Source organism: Odocoileus virginianus, unplaced genomic scaffold (genome assembly GCF_023699985.2).
Source record: "Odocoileus virginianus isolate 20LAN1187 ecotype Illinois unplaced genomic scaffold, Ovbor_1.2 Unplaced_Contig_57, whole genome shotgun sequence".
Lineage (NCBI taxonomy): Eukaryota > Metazoa > Chordata > Mammalia > Artiodactyla > Cervidae > Odocoileus > Odocoileus virginianus.
The window spans coordinates 58,331-82,255 of record NW_027224374.1 but is presented as its reverse complement, the minus strand read 5'-3'; the positions used below and the strand labels follow the sequence as shown (position 1 = coordinate 82,255).

At 45.7% G+C, this 23,925-nt stretch overlaps 2 protein-coding genes and 1 long non-coding RNA gene across 6 annotated transcripts; 2 read left to right on the top strand and 1 right to left on the bottom strand.

Moving 5' to 3' along the window:
- The first annotated feature begins 825 nt into the window (after window positions 1-825).
- LOC110123119 (GTPase IMAP family member 5-like) lies at window positions 826-8,159 on the top strand. The gene is made up of 4 exons (XM_070464677.1): window positions 826-831; window positions 1,162-1,306; window positions 5,862-5,910; window positions 7,184-8,159. Exons 1-4 carry the CDS (start codon window positions 826-828, stop codon window positions 8,061-8,063), a joined length of 1,080 nt encoding a protein of 359 aa, XP_070320778.1. The 3' UTR covers window positions 8,064-8,159.
- A 3,032-nt stretch (window positions 8,160-11,191) lies between these two features.
- LOC110123118 (GTPase IMAP family member 5-like) lies at window positions 11,192-19,338 on the bottom strand. 2 transcript variants are annotated; one of them, XM_070464676.1, is made up of 4 exons: window positions 19,189-19,304; window positions 17,501-17,555; window positions 15,152-15,200; window positions 11,192-12,455 (listed from the first exon to the last, which is right to left on the bottom strand). In XM_070464676.1, the coding sequence occupies exons 3-4, from the start codon at window positions 15,192-15,194 to the stop codon at window positions 11,569-11,571; spliced, it is 930 nt and encodes a 309-aa protein (XP_070320777.1). In that variant the 5' UTR covers window positions 15,195-15,200; window positions 17,501-17,555; window positions 19,189-19,304; the 3' UTR covers window positions 11,192-11,568. The 2 variants fall into 2 exon arrangements, with proteins under 2 accessions (XP_070320777.1, XP_070320776.1); XM_070464675.1 differs by lacking the exon at window positions 17,501-17,555 and having other exon boundaries at window positions 19,189-19,338.
- LOC139034227 (uncharacterized) lies at window positions 14,345-19,212 on the top strand. Of its 3 annotated transcripts, none has more exons than XR_011486648.1 (4): window positions 14,345-15,228; window positions 15,433-15,573; window positions 16,519-16,685; window positions 18,762-19,212. It is a non-coding gene; the product is annotated as an uncharacterized lncRNA (long non-coding RNA). The 3 variants fall into 3 exon arrangements; XR_011486647.1 differs by having other exon boundaries at window positions 14,346-15,228; window positions 16,519-16,717; XR_011486646.1 differs by lacking the exon at window positions 18,762-19,212 and having other exon boundaries at window positions 14,348-15,228; window positions 16,519-17,362.
- Window positions 19,339-23,925: the final 4,587 nt, after the last annotated feature.

Genomic DNA, 23,925 nt, shown 5'->3' with positions numbered 1-23,925 from the left:
AAGCAAATGAACCAAGAGTTACCTCTATCTCTATGTCCCATTTAGCGTTGCTTTCCCAGAGTTGATCTGAACCCAAATGGGCTGGTAATGCCCCCTTCACCCTAAGAATGTCTCCAGAGAGGTGCTTCAGCCCTGGGGCCCCCAGGAAGCAGAGGAAGTGGGAGGCCGCCAGGGCATCCCCTTAAATACTTGTCACTTTGCCTAGATCATACTGTGGGTGGGGACAGATGTGTCCCTGGCTTCCATGGAAATACAAGTCCACCCAGATGAAGAAATCTACCAAACTTTGCTTCCCCCTGAATCCTCCCGCCAATGCAGGAGCTTCAGGAGGCATGGGTTCAATCTCAGATAGTTTTCATATGTGAGTAGTAAAAAAACCTACACAGAAGATTATCGAACTCCAACTTTCATGGTAATTTGCATGAGTACGCACCTTGCTTCCCAGGTGGTGCTAGTGGTAAAGAACCTGCCTGACAATGCAGGAGACATAAGAGACATGGGTTTGATCCCTGGGTGGGGAAGATCCCTGGAGGAGGGCACAGCAACCCACTCCAGTATTCTCGCCTGGAGAATCCCATGGACAGAGGAGCCTGATGGGCTACAGTCAATAGAGTCGCAAAGACTTGGTTATGACTGAGACAATTTAACATGCGTGCAAGTCAAAACACGACTAACTTGAGGGCAGGGCATTTGACAGAGAAACAAGGGGCCCAGATCCACAGAAGATCTCAAGCAAGATGCCTGCTTGAGTTCAGCCTTCGCTGCCATCTGGAGTTACATAAAAGAACTATCTATGCAGAAGAGGTAAATGGTGGATGAGCGGAGATGCCTGTTGGTCCACTTCAGGCCAGTGAAAGGCGCAAATACTTGGTTTGGGGTGCAGCTATGCCCCAGATGTTCATTGGCTCCCCTGGGTCTCCAGACTAACTCAGGTAGAGAACTTGTTTTGCACAAAAGCCTTATAGAGATGTGGTGGGGAGAAGGAAATGGCATGTTATTAAAAAGAAAACAAAACCAAAATAAAAAAAAAACCCTCTTCTTTGGGTCTATCTGCCTCTGAGGTCATTTGAATCATTCTCCAAGGATGGCTTGGTGAGGAAACCCATGCGTTGTTCTTTGCCTACCCTGGGGGACTGGTCCTTCTCTGTCTCTGGCAGATAGGATCGGTGGCCAGGTTTTTTTCATCACCCACTGATCTTGTGTTTCTGTGATGAGACTAGAAGCCAAAGAAAGAGGCTGCCTGGAGAGGAAGGAAGATTGCAGCAAGATTGTCTGAGAACTTGCAGAACTTTGCAGCATCTAGCAGGTGACAAGGTTTGTTCTTCTCTCTGTCTCTCTCTCTTTCCCCCTCCCTCCCTCTCAACGTGGTTCTCCCAGTAACAGTCTGGGTCAGCCTGCACACTTGATCTTTCAAAGCCTCAGTTTCATTATTTCAAAATTATTAGGGTCAGGAATTATGTAGCCTAAAGCCCCAAATTTACTGCAAGAGAAAATATTACTGGTACTATACTTTTCAGAAATGATTGTATCAATCCATCGGACTAGTGTAATAGTGGCAAGAATGCTGGAATGGGTTGCCATTTCCTCCTCTAGGGGATCTTCCCAACCCAGGGATCCAACTCACATCTCCTGTATGTTGCAGGTAGAGTCTTTACCTGCTGAGCCATAGGGGAAGCCCATACTTTTCAGAACCTAAAATATGGAGCATAATGAGCTCAGACAGTAGCCCTCTGGTGATACTAGCTTGCTTATTTCTTGTGCTTGTGCAAAAGCATTTTCACATATGCACATAGTGGCTGCTTCATGCATGTCTGTGTTAGTTGCTCAGTCAAGTCTGACTTTTTGTGACCCCCATGGACTGTAACCCACCAGGCTCCTCTGTCCATGGGATTCTCCAGGCAAGTATACTGGAGTGGGGTGTGATTCCCTTCTCCAAGGGATCTTTCCCACCCAGGGATTGAACCTTGGTCTCCTGCAATGGAGTCAGATTCTTTACTGTCTGAGCCACCAGGACCTATCGAATTTTCTGCACATTGCTGGGAGGAGGGTCTGACCTGCTCCCTGAAGTCACAGGATGTCCTTTGAAAAACGGGCTGAAAAACTGCCTTGCTATTTTAATCTGACTTGATGTCTTTTGCTTCTCTCTGTCTTTTTTGTTTTGGATGTAAAATTTTTTTTATTGGAGTATAGTTGATTTACAATATTGTGTTAGTTTCTGCTGTACAGCAAAATGAATCAGTTATACATACACATATATCCACTTTTTTAGATTCTTTTCCCATATAGTTCATTACAGAGTATTGAGTTGAGTTCCCTGTGTTATATACATTAGGTCCTAATTTGTTATCTATCTATCTATCTATATATAATATATATATATATAATATATATATATTAGTGTATATATGTCAATCCAATCTCCCAATTTGTTCCTCCCCCCCACCACCCCGCCCCAGTTTTTCCACTGGTAACCACATAAATTCAGATTTTTAAAGGTGAAATTCCTTATCTTTAGAATGTTGATGGCTAATTTTTATTTATTTACTTTTTAATTTTACTTTGTATTGGGGTATAGCCAATGAACAAACAATGTTGTGACAGTTTCAAGTGAACAGTGAAGGGACCCAGTCATACAATCACATGTATCCATTCTCCCTCAGACTCCCCTCCCATCCAGGGCACAACACAACATTGAACAGAGTTCCATGGACTCTTCTGTAGATCCTTGTTGGCTATCCATTTAAAACCTAGCAGTGGGTACGTGTCCACCACAAACTCCCCAACTATCTGTTGCTTGTTTCTGTTGCATACACTGCTTAACTGGAAGAAAAATTTCTATTTTCAAGAGGGGAGAAATTTTTAGGAACAGGATTCAAGATGATCTGCTCAGGTAAAGCATGTACTTTATTTCTGAGAAAGAAATACAATTTACAGGTTTAAAAATGATTTATCTCCTTCATTAGCCAGAATGGGGTCATGAGGGCGTTATTCCTGGAGGATTATCCTGCTTGGCTCCCTGGGATGGGAACAGTGTCTCACCATGCTACCTTGTCTATGATTCTGAATCAGGGTGTCACACTCTCCACCACTCTCCTATGGGGCCAGTAGGAGGAGATTCCTAATGCTTTTGGCAAAGAGTAAGATAATCTGCCCAGGTTTTGGTCCATTTCAGGCCAGTTTCTGTATTTTCCTGAAACTGAATCAGTTTCACAATTTTAGCAAGAGTGCCTCTATCTTTGCCATCCTCATGTTCCCCTTTCAGCTCTGCCCAGTGGAGATGTGGTGGCAAGTGGGGTTATCCAAGCATGGTAGAAGGAATCACCTTCTTTCCCAGTCTCTGCAAGGAGCTGTTCTCTAAACTGGTCCAGCTGTCTTCCAAGTGTAGGAAGAGAAGTGTTTAGTAGTGCTTAAATGAATGAATGAAGGGATGATGGCTTTAAAGCGAGGGAGCTGGGTTGTTGGCAGGAGGAAGCGTGGTGATGGTGATGTTGGGAGGGGACTGATGGGCACAGGGGTCTTCAGGGGACAGAGCAGGGGAGAGGGTGCAGCTGGGACATGGTGGCAGCCTTCTCATCAGAGGTGTGGCCATTTACACTAAGCTAGAAAGAAGAAATAAACCTTCAAAAAATAGTTGAGAAAGATGGTTCTTGAGAAGGCCCCTCCCCCCCCCGCCACCTTTTAAAAAAACTTCTCTTTCTGCTCAGGCTAGGCTCAAAGAGAGCAGCAATTTAAGCTTCTTATTCTTGGAAGAGATGGCTGGCTACCAGTTGCTTGGTCATACATACCATGTGAATAGCTCTGCTTGACCTGTTCCTAAGGGACTTAGGGGCAGCCCGAGGGGACCAGTCTCTTCCAACACGCAGGGCAGGTGGCATGCTCTGGTACTGCCTGCATTCTAAATTGGCCAGGAGACACAGCGAAAGAGTTGCCATCTCTCTCTGATATCCCTTCAACACCAGTCCTGGGTGCAGGCTGCTTCATGCCATTGCTGTATTACCTACCCCCTGAAGCCTCAGTTTCCTCATATTTAAAAGATGTGGACAGCATCATTTGATTTCTCTATGAGTCCAGGCATATCATCTCCAGCCACCCCCGCTCCAGTTCCCCTTTCTGCAGCTCTTTCAGCATCACCTTCTCTGCCCCTCATCACTCTAGTCACTTACCTGGCACCTGTGTGGTACCTTCAGATGCTCGGGAGCCCCTCCTCAGTGGTCCTCTCTGGAGACCACCATTCAAGATGACCCAAGGGCAGTATGTGAGAAAATAGAACACCTGGTTTCAAGATCATCAGCACAGAAAACAAGCTGATACCTAAAATAAAACCTGGTTCTCCCATTTGCCACCCCTATGCAATATGTTTAAAAATCCTCCTTGAAAAGATCCAGCCAAAGATAAGAATTATTTTCAGGTTTGTTCCTTTTCCGAGTTTCAACATAGAGAATTAGCTGAATTGAAGTATCAGTTTTCTCTAGAAAAACAGAACCAATAGGATATATGTATGAAGAAATTTAATTGAAGGAATTGGCTCACACGATTATGGGGGATGGTAGGTCTGAAATTTGTAGGGCAGACTGGCAGGCTGGAAACTCAGGCAGGAGGTGACAATGAAGTCTTGAGGCAGAATTGTCTTTTGGCTTGAAAAATACAATACCATTAGAATTAATTACAAAATATTATCTGGAAACTGACAGAAGCTGAATGTTGACTTTCCTTCAAAGGTAATCATTGCAGCCAATTTCACAGATGGAGAGGTTAGATAATACTCTATATGGTGTGATCCCATGGATGGTGGAGGAAATTCACTTATTCCACAACTTTTTTTTTTTTTTTGGTTCATCTGTCCTAGATACTGAAATTCCACAATTAGAGATTCATTCTTTAGCATTAACTCCTTGAGCTTTAGAAAATACTCTAAAAGTTTGCACACAGCAAGGTTCTGATGTAGTTTTGGAAAGGGTTGTGAAGAACTTTCTCAGTAATGAAGCTTGAGTAGTCATCCTTGGGTGGGGCCTCAGTGGACCCCCTCACTGAGCACAAGAAGTAGGAGGTGGGAAGAAAGAGAAAGATCAAGAAAAAGGCATATGGGGGACAGTGAAAGAAGGAGAGGGCTCAAGAGAGATGGCCCTGTGGTAGTTACTGGTCTAGGACTGTTTGAGCTGAGAACATAGAAGCGTAGATCTTTGGTAACAACAGCTGATCTGAACCTAACAAATCAGGTGTTCCTCTGTTTACCGGATGTCTGGTCTACCCTCCTGCCCACCTGGACTCATGACCATCTCCTGCTTCTGCCATGACCAACACCTGGGACTCCCCCAGTTTCAACACTGATGCTCCTTTGATCAGGGGACCCTCTCTGTCCAGGGCAAACTGGGATGATTGGTGACCCTCCACACCATGATCACCATGGAAGAACTTAGGGAAGAGCTTCTTTTGTGAACTTACCAAAGGGAGGAACTTTGCCAGGCAATCTTGAGTTTGGGACTCAGGACAGGACTGAGACCCTCAAGGCAGAGAGCCAGGATGCCAGGAAATGACCAGCTTCCATGTTTGGTTTTCTGGGTGGACAACACGTTTTTCAGTGCATCTTGTCAGTAACTAAATACCAGTGGTGGGAAACCACGTGTCGGTGCTCTCATGTTGGGACTGTCTTATATACTCTTCACTAGGAGCCTTGATCTAGTGCCAAGAGTGACAGAGGGTCAGTAGACTTCGGTTTTAGTCTCAGCACATCCTTTAAATTATGTTGACCTTCAGCAGTTGCTTTTTGCCCCCTTCAGTCTCCTGTCTATAAAATGTGGTCTTTTGTGCTGGATGTCACATCCAACTCCAGTCTGAACAATCCTTGCCTGTTCTCTCCCTAGAACAAAATGGAAAGGTTTCGGCAGGGTGGAAGAGACAGCTGCACCACAGGTAAGTTCTGGAGGAGACCTTCACGACACTGGGGGGCCATGAGCACAGCACGGGGGCAGCCAAGTTCCCACCTGCAGTGAAAGGTACAAGACTAGAGTCACCTGAAGACAAAGAAAATGTATTTCCCCAGGAAATAGAACTTACTAGGCTATTTGCTGTCATACTCTCCTTACTGAGGATATGTTTTTTTTCATAGAAAACTCTGCCATGTGACAAAACGGAGACCAGGCAGGGATGGGAGGAGTTGAAAGTATGGGACGAATATTTAATTCAGTGGTTATAGGAAGCTCGGAGCATCAGAAAGACTTCTGGGTGGGAACTGAATAGGGAGAAGGTTCTGGAAAGGTTGGAGAGTCCAGCATCCTGGAAAGATCAATCCTAAAGACTTTGGCCATCCTGGGTGATTTATTCTACCAGCCCTGTGTGAGCTCCCTTTTTCTCTATATAAGAATATTTACTCTGAGCCCAGGTCCATGGTGAGAATAAAGGGTGTGATAGCCAAATTGATCCAGGTGTGCCAGTCCTTTGAAATATTTTCCTTTTTTTTCTTTTGTTCCCTTCCTCCTCAAGAGGCATGTATTACTCTTTTTGTCAGTTAAAACTGCTAAAACAAATAGCAGAGACTGTGTGGTAACCAAGAAATATTTATTTCTGACTTTCTGGAGCCTGGGAGGTCCAAGATCAAGGTGTAGGGGATTTGGTGTCTGGGGAGAAGCCACCTCCTGGTTGCTGTGTCCACATCTGATGGACAGAGAGCAGTCTCTTTCTCTTCTTTGTTGTTGTTCAGTCGCTAAGTGGTGTCCAACTCTTTGTGACCCCAAGGACTGCAGCATGCCTGTCCTGGACAGCCTTCCCTGTTCTTCACCATCTCCCAGGGTTTGCTCAAACTCACATTCATTGAGTCAGTGATGCCATTCAACCATCTCATCCTCTGTCACCCTCTTCTCCTCCTGCCCTCAGTCTTTCCCAGCCTTTTCCAATGAGTTGGGTCTTTTCCAAAGAGTTGGCTCTTTGCATCAAGTGGCCAAAATATTGGAGCTTCAGCTTCAGCATCAGTCCTTCTAATGAATATAGTCCTTGATTTCTTAGAAGGACACTAATTCCATTATGGAGTTTCATCCTCATGCCCTCATCTAGACCTCATCACCTCCCAAAGACCTGACCACCAGTGACCATCACGTTGAGGATCAGTGTTTCACATATGAATTTTTTTTGGGGGGGGACACATTCAGCCCACAAGGATTGCACATTAACTTTTCATGTGCTGTGACAGGTGGAGGAGGAGAGAGCTTAAATCCAGGATCATCTTCTTTGAGGATCATCTGGTAGGGAAAACAGGCAGCGGGAGAAGTGCCACCGGGAACAGCATCCTCTGCCAGCCCGTGTTTGAGTCCAAGCTGGGGGCCCAGTCGGTGACCAGGAAGTGTCAGAGGGCAACAGGCACGTGGAATGGGAGGAGCATCCTGGTGGTGGACACGCCCCCCATCTTTGAGGCTGAGGCCCAGGATCAAGAGGTGTACCAGAACATTGGATCCTGCTATCTGCTGTCGGTGCCAGGGCCCCATGTGCTGCTGCTGGTAACCCAGCTGGGGCGCTTCACTGAACAGGACGTGGTGGCCGTGACCAGGGTGAAGGAGGTCTTTGGGGCGGGAGCCGAGAGATACATGGTCGTCCTCTTCACCCACAAGGAGGACTTAGATGGTGGATCCTTGGATGAATACGTGGCAAACACAGACAACCTCAGGCTGAGGAGCCTGGTCCGGAAGTGTGGGCAGAGGTACTGCGCCTTCAACAACCGGGCCTCCGGGGATGAGCAGAGAGAACAGCTGGCCCAGCTGATGGCCGTGATCGAGGGGCTGGAGCGGGAGCACCAGGGCGCCTTCCTCACCAACGAGCTCTTCTTTGATGCACAGATGCTCCAGCAGATGGGGGGTGGCGCCCATGCAGAAGGTCAGAGGCACTACCTGGACAAGGTACGGCTGCAGGTTGCAAAGCAAAAGCAAGGCCTGAAAGAGGCTGAGAGAAACTGTGCCTTCAAGACAGTCTTCCGACTCAAAGCCTGGATCACTGTGAATTATGAGCTTTGTGTTTGTCTTGCTTGGTGTAGTTTACTTTTTCTTCTTATTCTACTGATCATCCTGTACCAGCTTTAATTCTGTGTGACATCTGTGTGGCAGAGCCATTTCTCAAATATCACCTCATGGATTCATTGTTTAATTCAGAAATAAAGTCTCCTGGTCTGCTGAGGACATGGTTTGCCGTCTCTGCAGCTCCCCCGACCCTCCTTCCTTGTAGATTTCTGGCTTGGTTCATGCCTCCACAGCTTCCTTGGTGAAGCCACGTGCTTCAGAACAAGACAACGACTGAGTTTCAGGGGTCCCTGGCTGGTGTATGTACCATCACATTTTCTTTGCAGTGACCAGCTCAGTCAAGGGCCTGAGACCAAAGTTGAGCCAATGGGAAGTGAGTAAAAGTCTGCAGAGGTGGGGCCAGAGAGTATCTCCTTGCCCAGCAGAGACTTCCATAGAGAGACAGCCTCTTCTTCCTCGGGACACTATGGCATCTGAGTGCAAGGCATGGAAAGACAGCAGCCATGTGAGGTTGAAGGCAAAATGTTAGGGTTCACAAGGGGCTCATACATATAGTTAAAATATGGCCCATGTGGTGCCCTGACAAACGAGATGAAGTCACAGTGGCCACATTGGCCTGGTGGGCGTCCTGTTTTTCCTGAAGGCAATATCCTGTTTCTCCCTGCTGGTGCTAGTTTCTCAAGACTACGTGACCCCGCAACTTTGAGACCCCTTCAACTATGTGACCACAAGACCCCACCTGCAGGCTAAAGATAAACTAAGGCCCCCTCCCTTCAGGGCACAATTTCCCATCAATAAGGTATAAGAAGGGTTGGCTGTAAAGGGAGGGCACTGGTTTTTCTCTAAAGCCAGTCACTTTCTTTCTTTCTTCCTATAATAAATCTTTCTCTGCCTGAATGCCTGGCTTACTCTCTTTTTCTCCACGGCCACCTTACCCAACATTTCAAAGCTGAGCAGAGTAATGGAATCAACCCTAGACCCTAAATCAACCAGCCCTGAAGCCCACCCCATCTCTGATTTCTGATTCTGTCAGCCAATAAATTCCCTTATTACTTAAGCCATTGGAGTTGGGGGTCTCTTTTACCTGCACTTGAAAACATTTGAACTAATAAAGAGTTCTTCATATCTCTTTAAAAGAAATCCTGAAATTTATCAGAACACCCGTGTTTTCATGCTTCCTGCCAAAAAAGTGAATTGAGAATAAATAAATGAATTTCTCTTTTATCAGGTGACAGGGGAGACCTCTGCCTATATCTAAAGCTCCCACTTCAAGGAAATTCACTGCATCCCAAGAATGTGAAAAACCCCTGGAATGAATTATCCTGAAAATGACAAAAGGAGGGGCTGAGGAAATGGGATGCCCCCGGGTGGTTTTTTCTGTGCTTCCTTCACCTTTTGAGGGAGATTCAGTGCTCATATTTGAACACTTTCCAAGAGGTTATGTTGGGGAACATCCATGTGTGAGTCAAGGTGGAGCACGACACTGTCTCCTCCTCTATGGCAAAATATTCCTGGGATCACCCTCCAGCTTTACTCCCCTAGAAAGTCAACAAAGGAGGAATGCCATCTGGATCACTGAGAAACGCTGCTCCTGGGGTGAGAGATGCTTTCTCATTGCCGCGAGGCCTGGGAACCAATCATCTGCATCCCTGGAGGGAGGCCACCCTCCCACAGCCCTGCTCCCAAATACTTTCTTAAGTGAGTTTCCCTGGTCCAGTGCCTTCACTGGAGGGAGGAGGAGATGGCCCAGTCCAGAGGGCTTCTAGGTTCACTCCACCAGATCTGAAGTCTCCACCTTCCTCTGCTCAGCCCAGTCTCCTCTGAGGGCCCTGGCAGTGGGGGGAGCCAAGGTCCCCGGTGGTCAAGACAGAAAGCTGGCTCCCTCCCGACCTTGATATCAGTGCCACTCTGTGTCAACTCATCCCCTCAGTGTCCCCATTCCTGTCATGTCCTCTCCATCCCCACACTTCCCATTATGGCTCAGGCCCCAATGGATGGCTGAGATGGAATTCTTTTCTTCTGGGTGTGAAGCCATGTTCCTAGGCTCACACTTATTTAGTCCAACTACCACATTGCTGCAGCATGATCTTCCTGAAATTCCTAACCTGCTTAAAAACCTCGGGGAGAAAGCCTTTGAACCCGCCTAGGGCCTCGCCCAGCCTGGTCCCTCCCTGCCTCCTCCAGTGATTCTCAATCTCCTGTCTGACCCAGCATTACTGGTTGGGACACAGACTTGGATTACTGTGATACCGAATGGCTTGCCTGCTCCCTCTGCCTGAAGTCAGTCCTGGAGGGAGGGGGTACGAAGGGATGGGCAGCTATCCCATAGAAGGAGAAGTTGGGAAGGGGTCACCCAGACCCTTCCTCATCTGATTTCCTCTTTCCACTCACTTGGTGACCACCACTCAGACTTCATCCCAGTGTCTGCCCACTACTCTTTTTTACCACTGAAATGTGCAATGCCACCCTTTCCCCAAATTTCTACAGGTATCACACACGATTGTGCTGACCTTGGGGTTCAAGATGTTCCACTACATCCCAGCTCAACCCATGATAGAAAATCTCTTCTAAGACGGGAGTGGGCAAACCACAGCCTGCAGAGCAAATCCAGGTTGAGGCCAGGTCTGTATAATCTGTGAGCTGAGGAAGGCTTTTACATTTTTTTAAAGCGTGAATAAATCAAAAGAAGCAGAATGTTTCATCGCCACATATGAAAAGTTCATGCAATTCAAATTTCTAAACTTGTAGGGAATGCAGCCTTGCAGGTCACTTCCTTCTTGTCCAGGGTGGCTTTTGTACTCAAGAGGACGGTTGGGTGTTGAAGGAGACCAGATGGCTGGCTACGTCTGAATTCCTACACTCACCATCTGGCTCTTGTCCATCTCTGCTCTAAGGATTTCTGGTTCTTTAATTTCCCAGTGGCTGGCTATGCGGAGATCTTCCTCCCCACCCATCTCCAGGGCCTTCTTCCTTTATCCCCCAGCCTCTTCACACCCCAGAGAAGTCCCAGAACACCCTAGTCTTTCTCTCTTGTGGAGTGTATAATTATTTTTTTTTACAACCTACAAGGAAATCAGAGTATGTTTCATATAAAATAAGCAATTTCAACTGTAAAAAGTAGGTCCCCGGTGAGATGCTTGCTCACACAGCATGTCAGTCCACTTACTTTCCTTTACGCAAACTCGTCGATATTTCTTGATGTTGTGGATTTAGTTTATTATTTGCCTTCACCATTTTAACACAACAGAATGAGATTTTTTCCCCCTTTGCATTTTATTTACCTAAAAAGCAACTGAAGAAAAGGGATGGTATGTCTGATGCAAGGAAGTGAAATTGAAAGTGAAATTATTTAAAAAGCAAATAAAGTTTCTGACCAATATAGATATATATCAGTTAAGTTCAGTCGCTCAGTCGTGTCTGACTCTTTGCGACCCCATGAACTGCAGCACGCCAGGCCTCCCTGTCCATCACCAACTCCTGGAGCCCACCCAAACCCATGTCCATTGAGTCGGTGATGTACTGACTCTGAAAAAAATGGAAGCTGACGGCAGATGTCATCTGAAAATGCTCAACCTTGATGGATACTAGAGAAAATAATTACAATGGCAAGAAAAATAAAAAGGCATAGGACAAGAAGAACAAATATTTTGGCATGAGAAACGATCCAGGCTTTGAGTCGGAGGAGCGCCTTGAAGGCACAGTTTGTCTCAGTCTCTTTCAGGTCTTGCTTTTGCTTTGCAACCTGCAGCCGTACCTTGTCCAGGTATTGCCTGTAATCTTCTCCATGGGCGCCACCCCCCATCTGCTGGAGCATCTGTGCATCAAAGAAGAGCTCGTTGGTGAGGAAGGCGCCCTGGTGCTCCCGCTCCAGCCCCTCGATCACGGCCATCAGCTGGGCCAGCTGCTCTCTCTGCTCATCCCCGGAGGCCCGGTTGTTGAAGGCGCAGTACCTCCGCCCACACTCCCGGACCAGGCTCCTCAGCCTGAGGTTGTCTGTGTTTGCCAAGTACTCATCCAAGGATCCGCCCGCCAAGTCCTCTTTGTGGGTGAAGAGGACGACCATGTATCTCTCGGCTCCCGCCCCAAAGACCTCCTTCACCCTGGTCACGGCCACCGCGTCCTGCTCGGTGAAGCGCCCCAGCTGGGTTACCAGCAGCAGCACGTGGGGCCCTGGCACCGACAGCAGATAGCAGGATCCAATGTTCTGGTACACCTCTTGATCCTGGGCCTCAGCCTCAAAGATGGGGGGCGTGTCCACCACCAGGATGCTCCTCCCATTCCACGTGCCTGTTGCCCTCTGACACTTCCTGGTCACCGACTGGGCCCCCAGCTTGGACTCAAACACGGGCTGGCAGAGGATGCTGTTCCCGGTGGCACTTCTCCCGCTGCCTGTTTTCCCTACCAGGATGATCCTCAAGGAGGAGGAGGGTTCAAAGCCCTGATGTTCTATCCCGCCTGTAAAAGAAAAAGAATTTTCTTGTTTTACCACGGTAGTGATTCTTTTTTTTTCCTTTAATTTAAAATTTTTATTTACTCTTGGAGCAGATAACGAGCTGGCTTAAAACTCAACATTCAAAAAACTAAGATCATGGCACCGGTCCCACCACTTTACGGCAAATAGATGGGGAAACAATGGAAACAATGAGAGACTTTATTTTCTTGGGCTCCAAAATCACTGCAGATGGTGACTTCAGCCATGAAATTAAAAGATGTTTGCCGTCCTTGGAAGAAAAGCTATGACAAACCTAGACAGTGTATTAAAAAGCAGAGACATCACTTTGCCAACAAAGGTCTGTATAGTCAAAGCTATGGTTTTTCCAGTAGTCATGTACAGATGTGAGAGTTGGACCATAAAGAAGGTTGAGCACTGAAGAATTGATGCTTTCAAACTGTGGTACTGGAGAAGACTCTTGAGAGTCCCTTGGACTGCAAGGAGATCCAACCCGGTCCATCCTAGAGGAGATCAGTCCTGGGTGTTCATTGGAAGGACTGATGCTGAAGCTGAAACTCCAATACTTTGGCCACCCGATGCAAAGAAGAGCTGACTCAGTAGAAAAGACCCTGATGCTGGGAAAGACTGAAGGCAGGAGGAGAAGAGAACAACAAAGGATGAGATGGTTGGGTGGCATCATGGACTCAGTGGATGTGAGTTTGAGTAAACTCTGGGAGATGGTGAAGGACAGGGACGCTTGGTGTGCTTCAGTCCATGGGGTTTCAGAGGAGGTCGTGACTGAGCGACTGAACAAAAAGTTGATGAGCATTGTTGCTTCAGTTTCAGGTGTACAGCAAAGTGATTCAGTTATACCTACATGTATATCTATTCTTTTTCAAATTCTTTTCCATTTAGATTACTTAGACTATTGAGCAGAGTTCTCTGTGCCATACAGTAGGTCTTTGTTGGTAAAGTTAGTGATTCTCCAGATTTTTCTGTCCCTGACCTTTCATGGTATCTCATGAAAGCTATGGACCTCTCTCTGCCAAACAGTGATATGAAAATTATACAGATGTTTGCATACAACTTTAGGGGGCTCTTGACTGGTAGGAAGCCTACATTGGGAGCCCAAACTTGGACCCATACCCAAAAGCCAGAACCACTACACTATGAAGGATGCTCCAAGGACTTCTTCAGGACCAACGAAAACACAGGTTTTCAGAAAGAAAAGTGATCCTTTTCTTTTCTTGTGATGGTACTTAGGACAGTTTCATGCTAATCTCAGGTGAAATTACAAGGAGGTGAGGATAAATCATAAATGAGAAAATATTATCATCTGCTTTTCACCCACCAGTTCCCAGGCACACAGACTGCTCATAACAATCATCTGAACCCTGGGGGTAAAGGAAGTCTCAGATGTTAGAGTCCCAGTGACCTCCCACGGAGGACCAGCTGAATGTCCCTGGGTTTCTGCTCTTAGGGTAGGGATTTGAATATTGGAAAGTGAGCCTACAGAAGGCTTGTGGTTGATGTCAGGGACAGAGTCTGACAGATGACCCTGGATGGGTGGCTGAAGAAGAGATAAGAACATTAGCAATACATATTTTGGAAAGATCATTGATGTGGCTGATAGAATTACAGGAAATTATAACATAAGTGGTGTTGGCGAGGGTCTCTCTGTACCAAGAACTAAGTCTTCTAGGGATGAAGAGAGTGAGAATGCAAGCATTTCTGGAGTTCTTATAAGCCCAAATGAATTAAGTTCATTCTAGGCTCCCAAAATCTGTTATTTTACTCCTTTTACTCTGTGTTGGTTCTGCCTTTCCTTAAGTATTCTGGATTTTTTTTTTTCAAACATGATTACTAAATCTCTGTGGGGGAACTTTGGGCTTCCCAGGTGGCACTAGTGGTAAAGAATCTGCCTGCCAATGCAGGAGATGCAAGAGACCCAGGTTTGATTCCTGGGTCAGGAAGATCCCCTGGAGGAACTCACTCCAGTATTCTTGCCTGGAAAATCCCATGGACAGAGGGGCTTGGTGGGCTACAGTCCCAGAGGGTGGCCAAGAGTTGGACACAATTGAAGTGACTTAGCATGCACACATGGGGAAACTGCCCTCTTTTCAGCTGAGCACAGGTAGGGAAAAACATTTTCACAATCTGGTTCCAAATTCCCTGACTTCTGACTTGAAGTTTTGTTGTCACATTTCTCATACATCACCTCGAAGGGCAGAGCTTCACACTTGGGTGTGTGGGCTGTGCTGATGGTAGGGAAGATAAACAACAAGATGAAAGTGAAAGTCACTCAGTTGTGTCCGAGACTCTTTGCTACCCCATGGAGTATACTGGGGCTCCCCTTGTGGCTCAGCTGGTAAAGAATCCGCCTGCATTGCAGGAGACCTGGGTTTGATCCCTGGGTTGGGAAGATCCCCTGGAGAAGGGAAAGGACTCTACAGTCCATGGAATTCCCCAGGCCAGAATAATGGAGTGGCTAGCTATTCCGTTCTCCAGTGGATCTTCCCAAGCCAGGGACTGAACCAACCTCTTCCTCATTGCAGGTGGATTCTTTACCAGCTGAGCTACCAGGGAAGCTCAAAGAACACGACAGCTGCTTTCTTCTTCTGCAGTTTAAAATAATTTGGTTTCTCTTCTGTCTCAGTATTTGAAGACAGTGATCTTCCCCTGGTGCCCAGAGAGCCTGAGGAATTGGAGGGTTTCTTACCTTCGGCCATGGTTCCGTATCTGCTCCTCTGAAGCCCTTCCATTCACTTCTGGAATAAAAAGAAGAAAGGAATAAAGGCAAGTGTCCTTATAGGACTTGGTAAGGCCTGAGAACACCTCCAATTCAGACAGCCAAAAATAATTATCCTCTCATGAGGCATTTCCATTGCTAACTTTCTAACTTCTATTTTGCTTTCAAATATTCATATATAACTTTAAGCAAGCCAGGTGATGCTAGAATATGTTAACACAGTGAACTCATGCTTGTTTCTCATTCTACAGGAAAGCAAGAAATGTTTGAGTACACATCAGCTGATTATCTCCTTTCAAGCTGAAAAGGCATGAAATAAAGAAAGCCTTCTTCTAGGAGTGAGAAGCTGGACTTTTTATTATTATTTTATTATTATTATTATTAGAATCAAGGTAGGCAAACTTGCTAGACTAGACAATAAAAGTTGCATTACTGTAAATGAATAGTGGTTTGTTTGAAGTACCGGGCATTTCCAGTCCCAGAAACTATATGTATCAGATGGACATCCCAGTGGCAAAGGGGAAAGTACAATGTAGCTCCCAGTGGGAGTGTGGAACTGGGGTCCAGGGCTCCTTTGAGGATGGACACGAGAGGGAGAAGGGGGAGAGGGCCGACATGGTCACCATCCTCCTCCCACTGAGCAGCTGGGGGAAGAGAAACTGGTGCCCTGACTGAGGGACAGCAGCAACATTCGGGACAAATTCAGGATAAAGTCATTGCCTGCTCAGTTTTAAATCAAATGTTTAAATCAATAGCCACTTAAAAAAATCCTAGTTGATGTCACCAGAAATTGGCAAAACCATAGAGATAAAGGTTTTATTCAGTTGAGGCATGCTATTGTGTCATTCTTCTTGGTGCTAGAAAAGATAAGTATGCATTAGAAAAGGCAAGCATGCAATATGCAACTATAATTAAGATGAACTCTGAGCCTGTATTTTATTTAGTCAATCTTAAAGATTATGCAGTCATGAAACAAACATTTTAAGGAGAGAAATACACAGAGGAATGAAATGAATGCCCACCATTTGCAGTGAACAAATCTCAGTATTTTGGCATTGTTATTGCTGCTATTCTGTTGGACTGAAAACACTAAAAGAGCATTACTCATATAGCTCCATTTCTTTATTTTTTGACTCCTCCACTTTCCAGTCTCATTCTCACTCTTCCTTTCAGACGTAATCAGTATTCTGAGATATTTATGTATCTATCTCATTTGTGTATTTACACTTGTACATACACATCTATCTATAGTTAAGATACAGTACTTTTTGGTATTTTAATCTTTTATGCAAGTGACATTATTTATGTAACATTTTATCCATTTCTTTCTTAACAAGCATTTGGTGTTCCAAATACATACTTGCTACTACCAAGAGTGCTGCAGAAGAGTCCTGCACACATCTTGTGCATGTGAGAATCTCTGGGATGGACAGCTTCCACCTGACTAGATGTTGCCAAGTCCGACTCCAGGAGACTTTTGCTATCAGGCTGGCAGTAGTCACATGTGAGCATCCCTCAAATCTTCACTTATACTTGGTAATACTAGATTTTTAATTTTTTGGTTACCCTTTTAGGCATACATTAGAATGTCTTATGTTTTAATTGGTTTAAACTTGCATTTTATTGATTAACATTGAATTCAGAATGGGTTTCATAACTGATTTGCTTATTTAGGTTTATTCTGGTATTATTACCTTTTTTACATTTTTCTATTCACTCAGTCAAGATGCTTAGAAATGGCCCCCATTAGGGAAACCATCCCTTGTCACACTGTTAGAATATATTAAGATAACTTCCTATCTTTCCTTTTTCTCCCACACCCCTTTCCCTTCCTTCACCCCCAGAAGAGCATTTTTTTCACCACCTTTTCCCATATTCCGTCCTTGCCTCTGATAAATTATACTCAAGATTTTGCTAAAACTGAACAAATTCTCTGACATCGTTTCTACCTCAGATGAGATTTACTATATATTGGAATCAGTATATCAATGTGGTAAAAATGACGAAGATAGTGGTGACAATGTTGATGAACTTTACCATCATAATAATCCTCTGTGCATTTATTTTAAAATTTAAAGTTTCTTTTATGCCCATTATTTTAATTGTTCTTCAAAATTCCCTATGATGTGACCAAGATAGGTATTAAATTTTCTATTAAAATATTGGGAAACTGAACCTTAACTGATCTGCCCATGATCACACAACTGCCAGAGTTGGGCTAAGAGCAAAAAATGACACATTTTGCCTGCATATTCTCTTAGATTTGTCAGGGCAGAAAAGCGATTACAAAGTCAACCAGCCTCTTGGAACATCACATACCATGTTGCCATCCCTGGTCAAGACAAAACTGAACCCAACAGGCTGGAAGCTTGCGCTAAAACCAACAAAGAGAAGTGTATTGCAAAATTTTGGGTGCATTTTTAAAAAAAATTCAAACGTAAAATTGCAGCGGGGAGAAGTTGTTCAGAATGGAAGGATTTCAGTTTTAAACGATCTGGTGTTTTTCCGTGGCTTGATGATCTGTGTGACCCAAATGGAGCTCTGTGGCTGCCACAAAACGCCGTCAATTTTCTGGTTGGTGAGCAGAGGTGCAGCACCATCCTCCTGAACCATCTTCTGAGTGGGTCAGGCCACCGGGGAGACACATCCCACTGAAAAATGGATTTTTTTTTGGGGGGTGGATATTAATAAATACTAAAGTGTCCAGAGACTAGTCAGAAAGGATACTGATGGAGATGCCGAAATGACAGGATATTAAAAGGACTGAATCAAGCCTAGGAAGACATCCGGAAGCATTGTAAACCTGAAGCAATGTGACATGTGTCCATCGCAGAACAGAGAAAAGTGGGGGAATGAAGAATGGAGGCAGATTTTTTTCTCCACAAAGAAAATCTTAATCCTCCCCAAACGGGATCAGGAATCATGATAGAGAGGATGTGCAAGCAGAGATCATAAGGGTATTTGACCGGAACAGCAGGAGGATCTAATTTAGGGAGGAGACTGAAGCAAATGAACATTATATACCTTCTGATTTTTAAATTGGGCGAATCTGACGTTATCTTGACAATACGTTATTTTATCAAACCATGAGAAAGCGGGCTCTCTCATGTATGCTGTTTTAGGAAAGGTTAAAACATTTTTCATTTTCCTTATTCATGAGTTTCTCCTTCCCGGTGTGCCCTGGTCCCACTGTTTCCCAGCATCGCTGGTTTCACAGTTTAGCATCATAATTTCATAACACGGCGCTCACAGGGGGTTGACAGCAGACCAAGGGATGTTTCTTGTACACCCTGGGGTCTCTCTGTCATAGAATCAAGTTCTACATTGTGTCGCAAGAAACGTATGGTGTGTCTGGGGGAGAATGGGGTGGTTTTCAGAAGATCAAGATCTTGAAACAATGTCCACTGAGAGGTTTTGTTGAGAACATGTGACTCAGTGAGGGTACTCGTCCTAAGGAACCCTAGGAATGGATTCCTGCGCCCTGACATCTCTGGGAGGTGGTGCTTGTCAGGGGTGGGCCGGGGGTGGTATTGGAGAAGTGAAGACGCTAAAACTTAAGATGTTCGCTCTACCTACTTAGGGCAGCTTGTGAATTTCAGTTTTTCTCATCTGTCAAATGGAAGAGACTATCAGTGAAGCTCTATGAAACCCTGTGAAGCTTATGAAAATCAAAGGAGCTAAGAAGTAGACACGACACGGAAAAGATCTCAGCCCTGTGGAAAGTGATGGGCTGTGTACGCGGAGTGAGCGGTTCCCAAACCCGCTTCAGTCGCGCTGGGAACCCGCTGTTGTCCACAACGCTCTCCATCGGCGCCGCCGGGTTTCACTGACGGGGGAGCCCAGAGGCATGGAACCGGTGTGAGGTCGCACCAGAAGTCAGTAGCCCTGACTCAACTGCTGGCTCCAGACGCCCTCCCCAGCCCCCGCTCCCCTCCTGCTTGGCTCCTCGCCGCCCCCCGCACCCCCGCCTCCCCAGAACCCCGGGACCCCCTCCAGGGTCCCCTTACCAGGCGCGGGGCTGCGGGCTGGGTGCGGGTGGGTCGGCGGGAGCGCGCGGCCGAAGGTTGCAGGGCAAGACTGCAGGATAAGAAGGAAAGTGGGGCTGAAAGAGGGCGCCCCCTGTCCCCTCCGGGCGGGGAGAAACTGCTGCCGCGGAAACCGAGAGCACTGGGTTCAGAGCGTGCGCCACCCACCGCCCCCCAACCTCCACCCCCCAACCCCCACTACACTCAGGGATGCTTCCTGTCGGAGACCGCGAACGCCTCGCCCCCTCTCATTTCCTCTTTAAGACATGAGAGAAGAAAAGAAGTGATGTTTGGGTTGTGAGAGGGCAAAATATGGACTCCCCTAACTCCCCGTCCCTCACCCCCTCGTTGCTAAAGCCCACTGGCTGCCTCCGTGGGAGTGTTGGGTTTTGGCGGAGAACTTCTTTACCCTCTGTGCAAAGCTGGAGCAAGGTGCAGAACAGGATGGAATGGAACCCTCTTCCTTTCTAGAAACTCCTCAGAACTGGGAGTCAGAGAGCCGCTGTCCTTGTCTTTTGCTTTTGGGGTTGGACTGTCTGTTCTTAGGGAGTGTGTGTGTGTGTGTGTGTGATTTTTGAGGAGTGGTAGGCAGTTCTTTTTGACTGTGTGGATCACAACAAACTCTGGAAAATTCTTCAAGAGATGAGAATACCAGACCGTCTTATTTGTCTCCTGAAAACTGATGTTTTTGAATTGTGGTGCTGGTATGTGGGTCAAGAAGCAACAGTTAAAACTGGACATGGAACAACTGACTGATTCAAAATTGGGAAAGGAGTACATCAAGGCTGTATATTGTCACCCTGCTTATTTAACTTATACGCAGAATGTGCTGTGCTGCTCTTCCAGGAGATCTTCCCAATCCAGGGACTGAGCCCAGCTCTCCCTCGTTGCAGTGGATTCTTTACCTTCTGAGCCACCAGGGAAGCCCAAGGATACTGGAGTGGGTAGCCTATCTCTTCTCCAGGGGAACTTCCTGACCCAGGAATTGAACTGGTGTCTCCTGCGTTGCCATGGTAAAGAGTCTGCCTGCCTGTTCGATCCCTGGGTTGGGAAGATCCCCTGGAGAAGGGAATGGCAACCCACTCCAGTATTCTTGCCTGGAAAATCCCATGGATAGAGGAGCTTGGCAGACTACAGTCCATGGCATTGCAAAAAGTTGGACATGACTGAGCAACTTCACTTTCACTTTCTCTTGCATTGCTGGGTTGGATGAATCACAAGCTGGAATCAAGATTGCCAAGAGAAATATCAACAGCCTCAGATATGCAGATGATACCACTCTAATGGCACAAAGCCAAGAGGAACTAAAGAGCGTCTTGATGAGGGTGAAAGAGGAGAGTGAAAAAGTTGGCCTCAAACCCAGCATTTAAAAAATTAAGATCATGGCATCCAGTTCCATCACTTCATGGCAAATAGAAGGGGAAAAAGTAGAAGCAGTGACAGATTTATTTTCTTGGGCTCCAAAATCACTGCAGCCACAAAATTAAAGGATGCTTGCTTCTTGGAAGGAGAGCTATGACAAACCCAGACAGCATATTAAAAAACAGAGACATCATTTTGTCATTAGAGGTTCATATCGTCAAAGCTATGGTTTTTCCAGTAGTCATATATGGATGTGAGAGTTGGACCATAAAGAAGGCTAAGCACTGAAGAACTGATGTTTTTAAATTGTGGTGCTAGGAAGACTCTTGAGAGTCCCTTGGACACCAAGGAGATCAAACCAGTTAACCCTAAAGGAAATCAGTCCTGAATATTCATTGGAAGGACTGATGCTAAAGCTGAAGCTCCAATACTTTGGCCATTTGATGTGAAGAGCTGAGTCATTGGAAAAGACCCTGATGCTGGGAAAGATTGAAGGCAGGAGGAGAAGGGTACGACAGAGGATGAGATGGTTGGATGGCATCACCGACTCAATGGACATGAGTCTGAGCAAGCTTGGGGAGTTGGTGATGGACAGGGAGGCCTGGCATGCTGCAGTCCATAGGGTCACAAAGAATTGGACATGACTGAGTGACTGAACTGAATTGAACTGAAACTTAATGGGGGTAAAGAGTGAAACGAAATACAAAATAAGAATCGGGCCAAGAATAAGGTTGAATATAAGATATTTCTTCATAGCTCAGTTGGTAAAGAATCCGCCTGCAATGCAGGAGACCCCGGTTCGATTCCTGGGTTGGGAAGATCCACTGGAGAAGGGATAGGCTACCCACTCGAGTGGGTACCACATGGGGTTTCTCTTGTGGCTCAGCTGGTAAAGAATCCACCTGCAATGCAGAAAACCTGGGTTTGATCTGTTAGGTAGTTGGAATAGGAAAAAGGAGTCCAGAATGGTGGTGGCTAAAAGACAAGGAAGGGAAAAGCCCAAGAAAAAGAACAAAGGAAGGTCTGAGGACTGGAGTGAGGACCTCAGGTAGAACAAACAGCACTCCTGGCTAGCCCAATTTACATAGGGCAGGCCCAGGGGAGGAAAAAAATATAAAAAGAGGAGCCAAAGGGTAGGGGTGGGGGGAGTGGGGTGGGGTGGGGGGGTGGGGGATCTCTCCCTCCCTCTTTCTCTCTCTCCCCTTTCTCTCTGTCTCTCTCTCTCGCTTTTTCTCCCTCCTTCTCTCCCCCCGCCCCCCTCCTCTTCATGTCTTTTGGGTCAGCATGCCCTCACGCCTCGAGGATGTATTTTCCTTTATTTTCTAAATAAAACTGAGCTGTAACACGGAGCTGTAACACTGATCTGTCTGAGAGCTGTAACACGGTCTCTCTGAGAGCTGAGACATCATCTGTCAAAGGGCTTTAACGTCTGTTGCTTCATGTTTTTGTTGTGATGAGACAGAATGGAGGAAATTACACACTCCCCTGACAGATCCCTGGGTCGGGAAGATCCCCTGGAGAAGGGAAAAGCTACCCACTCTAGTATTCTGGCCTGGAGGATTCCATGGACTGTATAGTCCATGGGATCGCAAAGAGTAGGACACGACTGAGTGAGTTTCACTTTCATAAGATATAAAATAAAATAAAATACTACATTATATTTTGGAAGATAACTACTTTAAAAGAAAAAGTAAAAGACAAATTTAGGAAAAAAAACTTAAAATATTTATTGCTGAAATAAGCAAGCACAAATCCAGTTCTATAAGAAAAGGCATATACTACCACTATTAGATGAGGGCTCCAGAGCAGGAAAAAAAAGTCTTGGGTAATAGTCTAGCTCTGGCTTCCCCAAAGACTTATAGGAGTTCCTCTTCTAAAGAATTCAGTCCACATGGTATTCTCTGGAAGGAGTAATGGCATCTGTCCAGCCAGGCTGATAAATACTGAATATTGTGTATAATTATTGAACATTGTACAACACTGAATATGGTACAAGACTAGGTAAGAGGGTATGCATTGTTTGAAATCTGCTTGAAAACCTCATCATGGCCAAAAACAACTCTCAGAAGTAAGCCATAGATGAACCTCTCTGTGTAAAATGACAGTTGATCCAGGCAGTAGGGCATGGAAATCTGAAAGAAGCTTATCAACACACAAACAAGGAATTTTTATGCATGAAGAGATAAAAGGTGAGAGGAGACCTATGTAAATGATATGAATATACATTCACTTAGAGCATTTTTGAGAAGTTATAGTGTTTTGATCCTGTGTCTGGTTAAGGAAGCTCTTTTTATATGACAGTAAGGAAAAATAATTTCAGGTTCTGATTTGCCACTTTTTGCCTTTAGTAAATCACTTGATTCTCAGTAGATCACTTTCCTCCACAAATAAAAAGTTCTTAATGAATATTATCCTTCATACTTCATGAGGTAGTTTTTATCAAAAAATATTATGCAATAAATTTTTATGGTATTCTCTCTACAATTATGTTTTCTATTTTATGATCAATCTTGCATTATTTTGCTTTAATATCTATTTTGTATTACATGTGTATTATTAAATTATATTTAAACTTTTTTTGGCTGTGCTGTGTAGCATGTGGGATCTTAGTTCCCAGACCAGGGATTGAACCCGTGCCCCCTGCAGTGGAAGCATGGAGTCTTAACCTCTGAGGTGCCAGGGAAGTTCTTACATTATTACACTTACGAAACTAAAAATTGTGTCTTCCATTTACTTATGTGTCTGTGCTCTCAGGCCCCCCAACTGCACGCAGCCTTAAGGCCAGAGTCCATCCCGAGTCTCCCCCGAACTGAGATGACATTGAAGCGCATGCGCATAGCCTCCTGCTCCACGGAACTGGGACGGCCCTAGGGTGCCTGCGCACGACCTCACTCCCCACCCCTGCCCCAATTCTCCTTCCGGCCTGCTCCCCGCCCCCCACACATCACCCTCCCCCTTAGCACACCTGAGCCTTGATAGTCTTGGGGTATCTGTGTCCTCCCGCATTCACACCTCCTAACTAGGGCGTGGCTGGTAGAAAGGCTTCCCTTTGAAGTGTTGTTTCAGAAATAAAGAAACGGTAACGATAACGATTGTTTACACACCGTAAGGATGGCGTTCAAGGACTTAGGTGGGTTGACCCACCCTGTGTAAAACCCCACAAGGGTGCAGCCACACCTAACCTCTAGTTCTCTGTGGCTCTCTGCTGATGCACCTGCAGCTTCCTCTCTTCTCTGAGACAGGAACTTTATTATTACGTGCATAAAAATCTAGATAGATAACTACATTGAGGACATTGCATGTTATTTTCCCCAAATCTTACTTCATTTTGGACAGACATGAACCATAATACATGCT

Coding starts and splice junctions, on each gene's coding strand:
- LOC110123118 (XM_070464675.1), bottom strand. CDS start 15,194: ATGGAAGGGCTTCAGAGGAGCAGATACGGAACCATGGCCGAAG. Junction 12,456..15,151: donor ATACGGAACCATGGCCGAAG/GTAAGAAACCCT, acceptor TTTCTTTTACAG/GCGGGATAGAACATCAGGGC.
- LOC110123119 (XM_070464677.1), top strand. Junction 1,307..5,861: donor AACTTTGCAGCATCTAGCAG/GTGACAAGGTTT, acceptor TTCTCTCCCTAG/AACAAAATGGAAAGGTTTCG. Junction 5,911..7,183: donor AAGAGACAGCTGCACCACAG/GTAAGTTCTGGA, acceptor GTGCTGTGACAG/GTGGAGGAGGAGAGAGCTTA.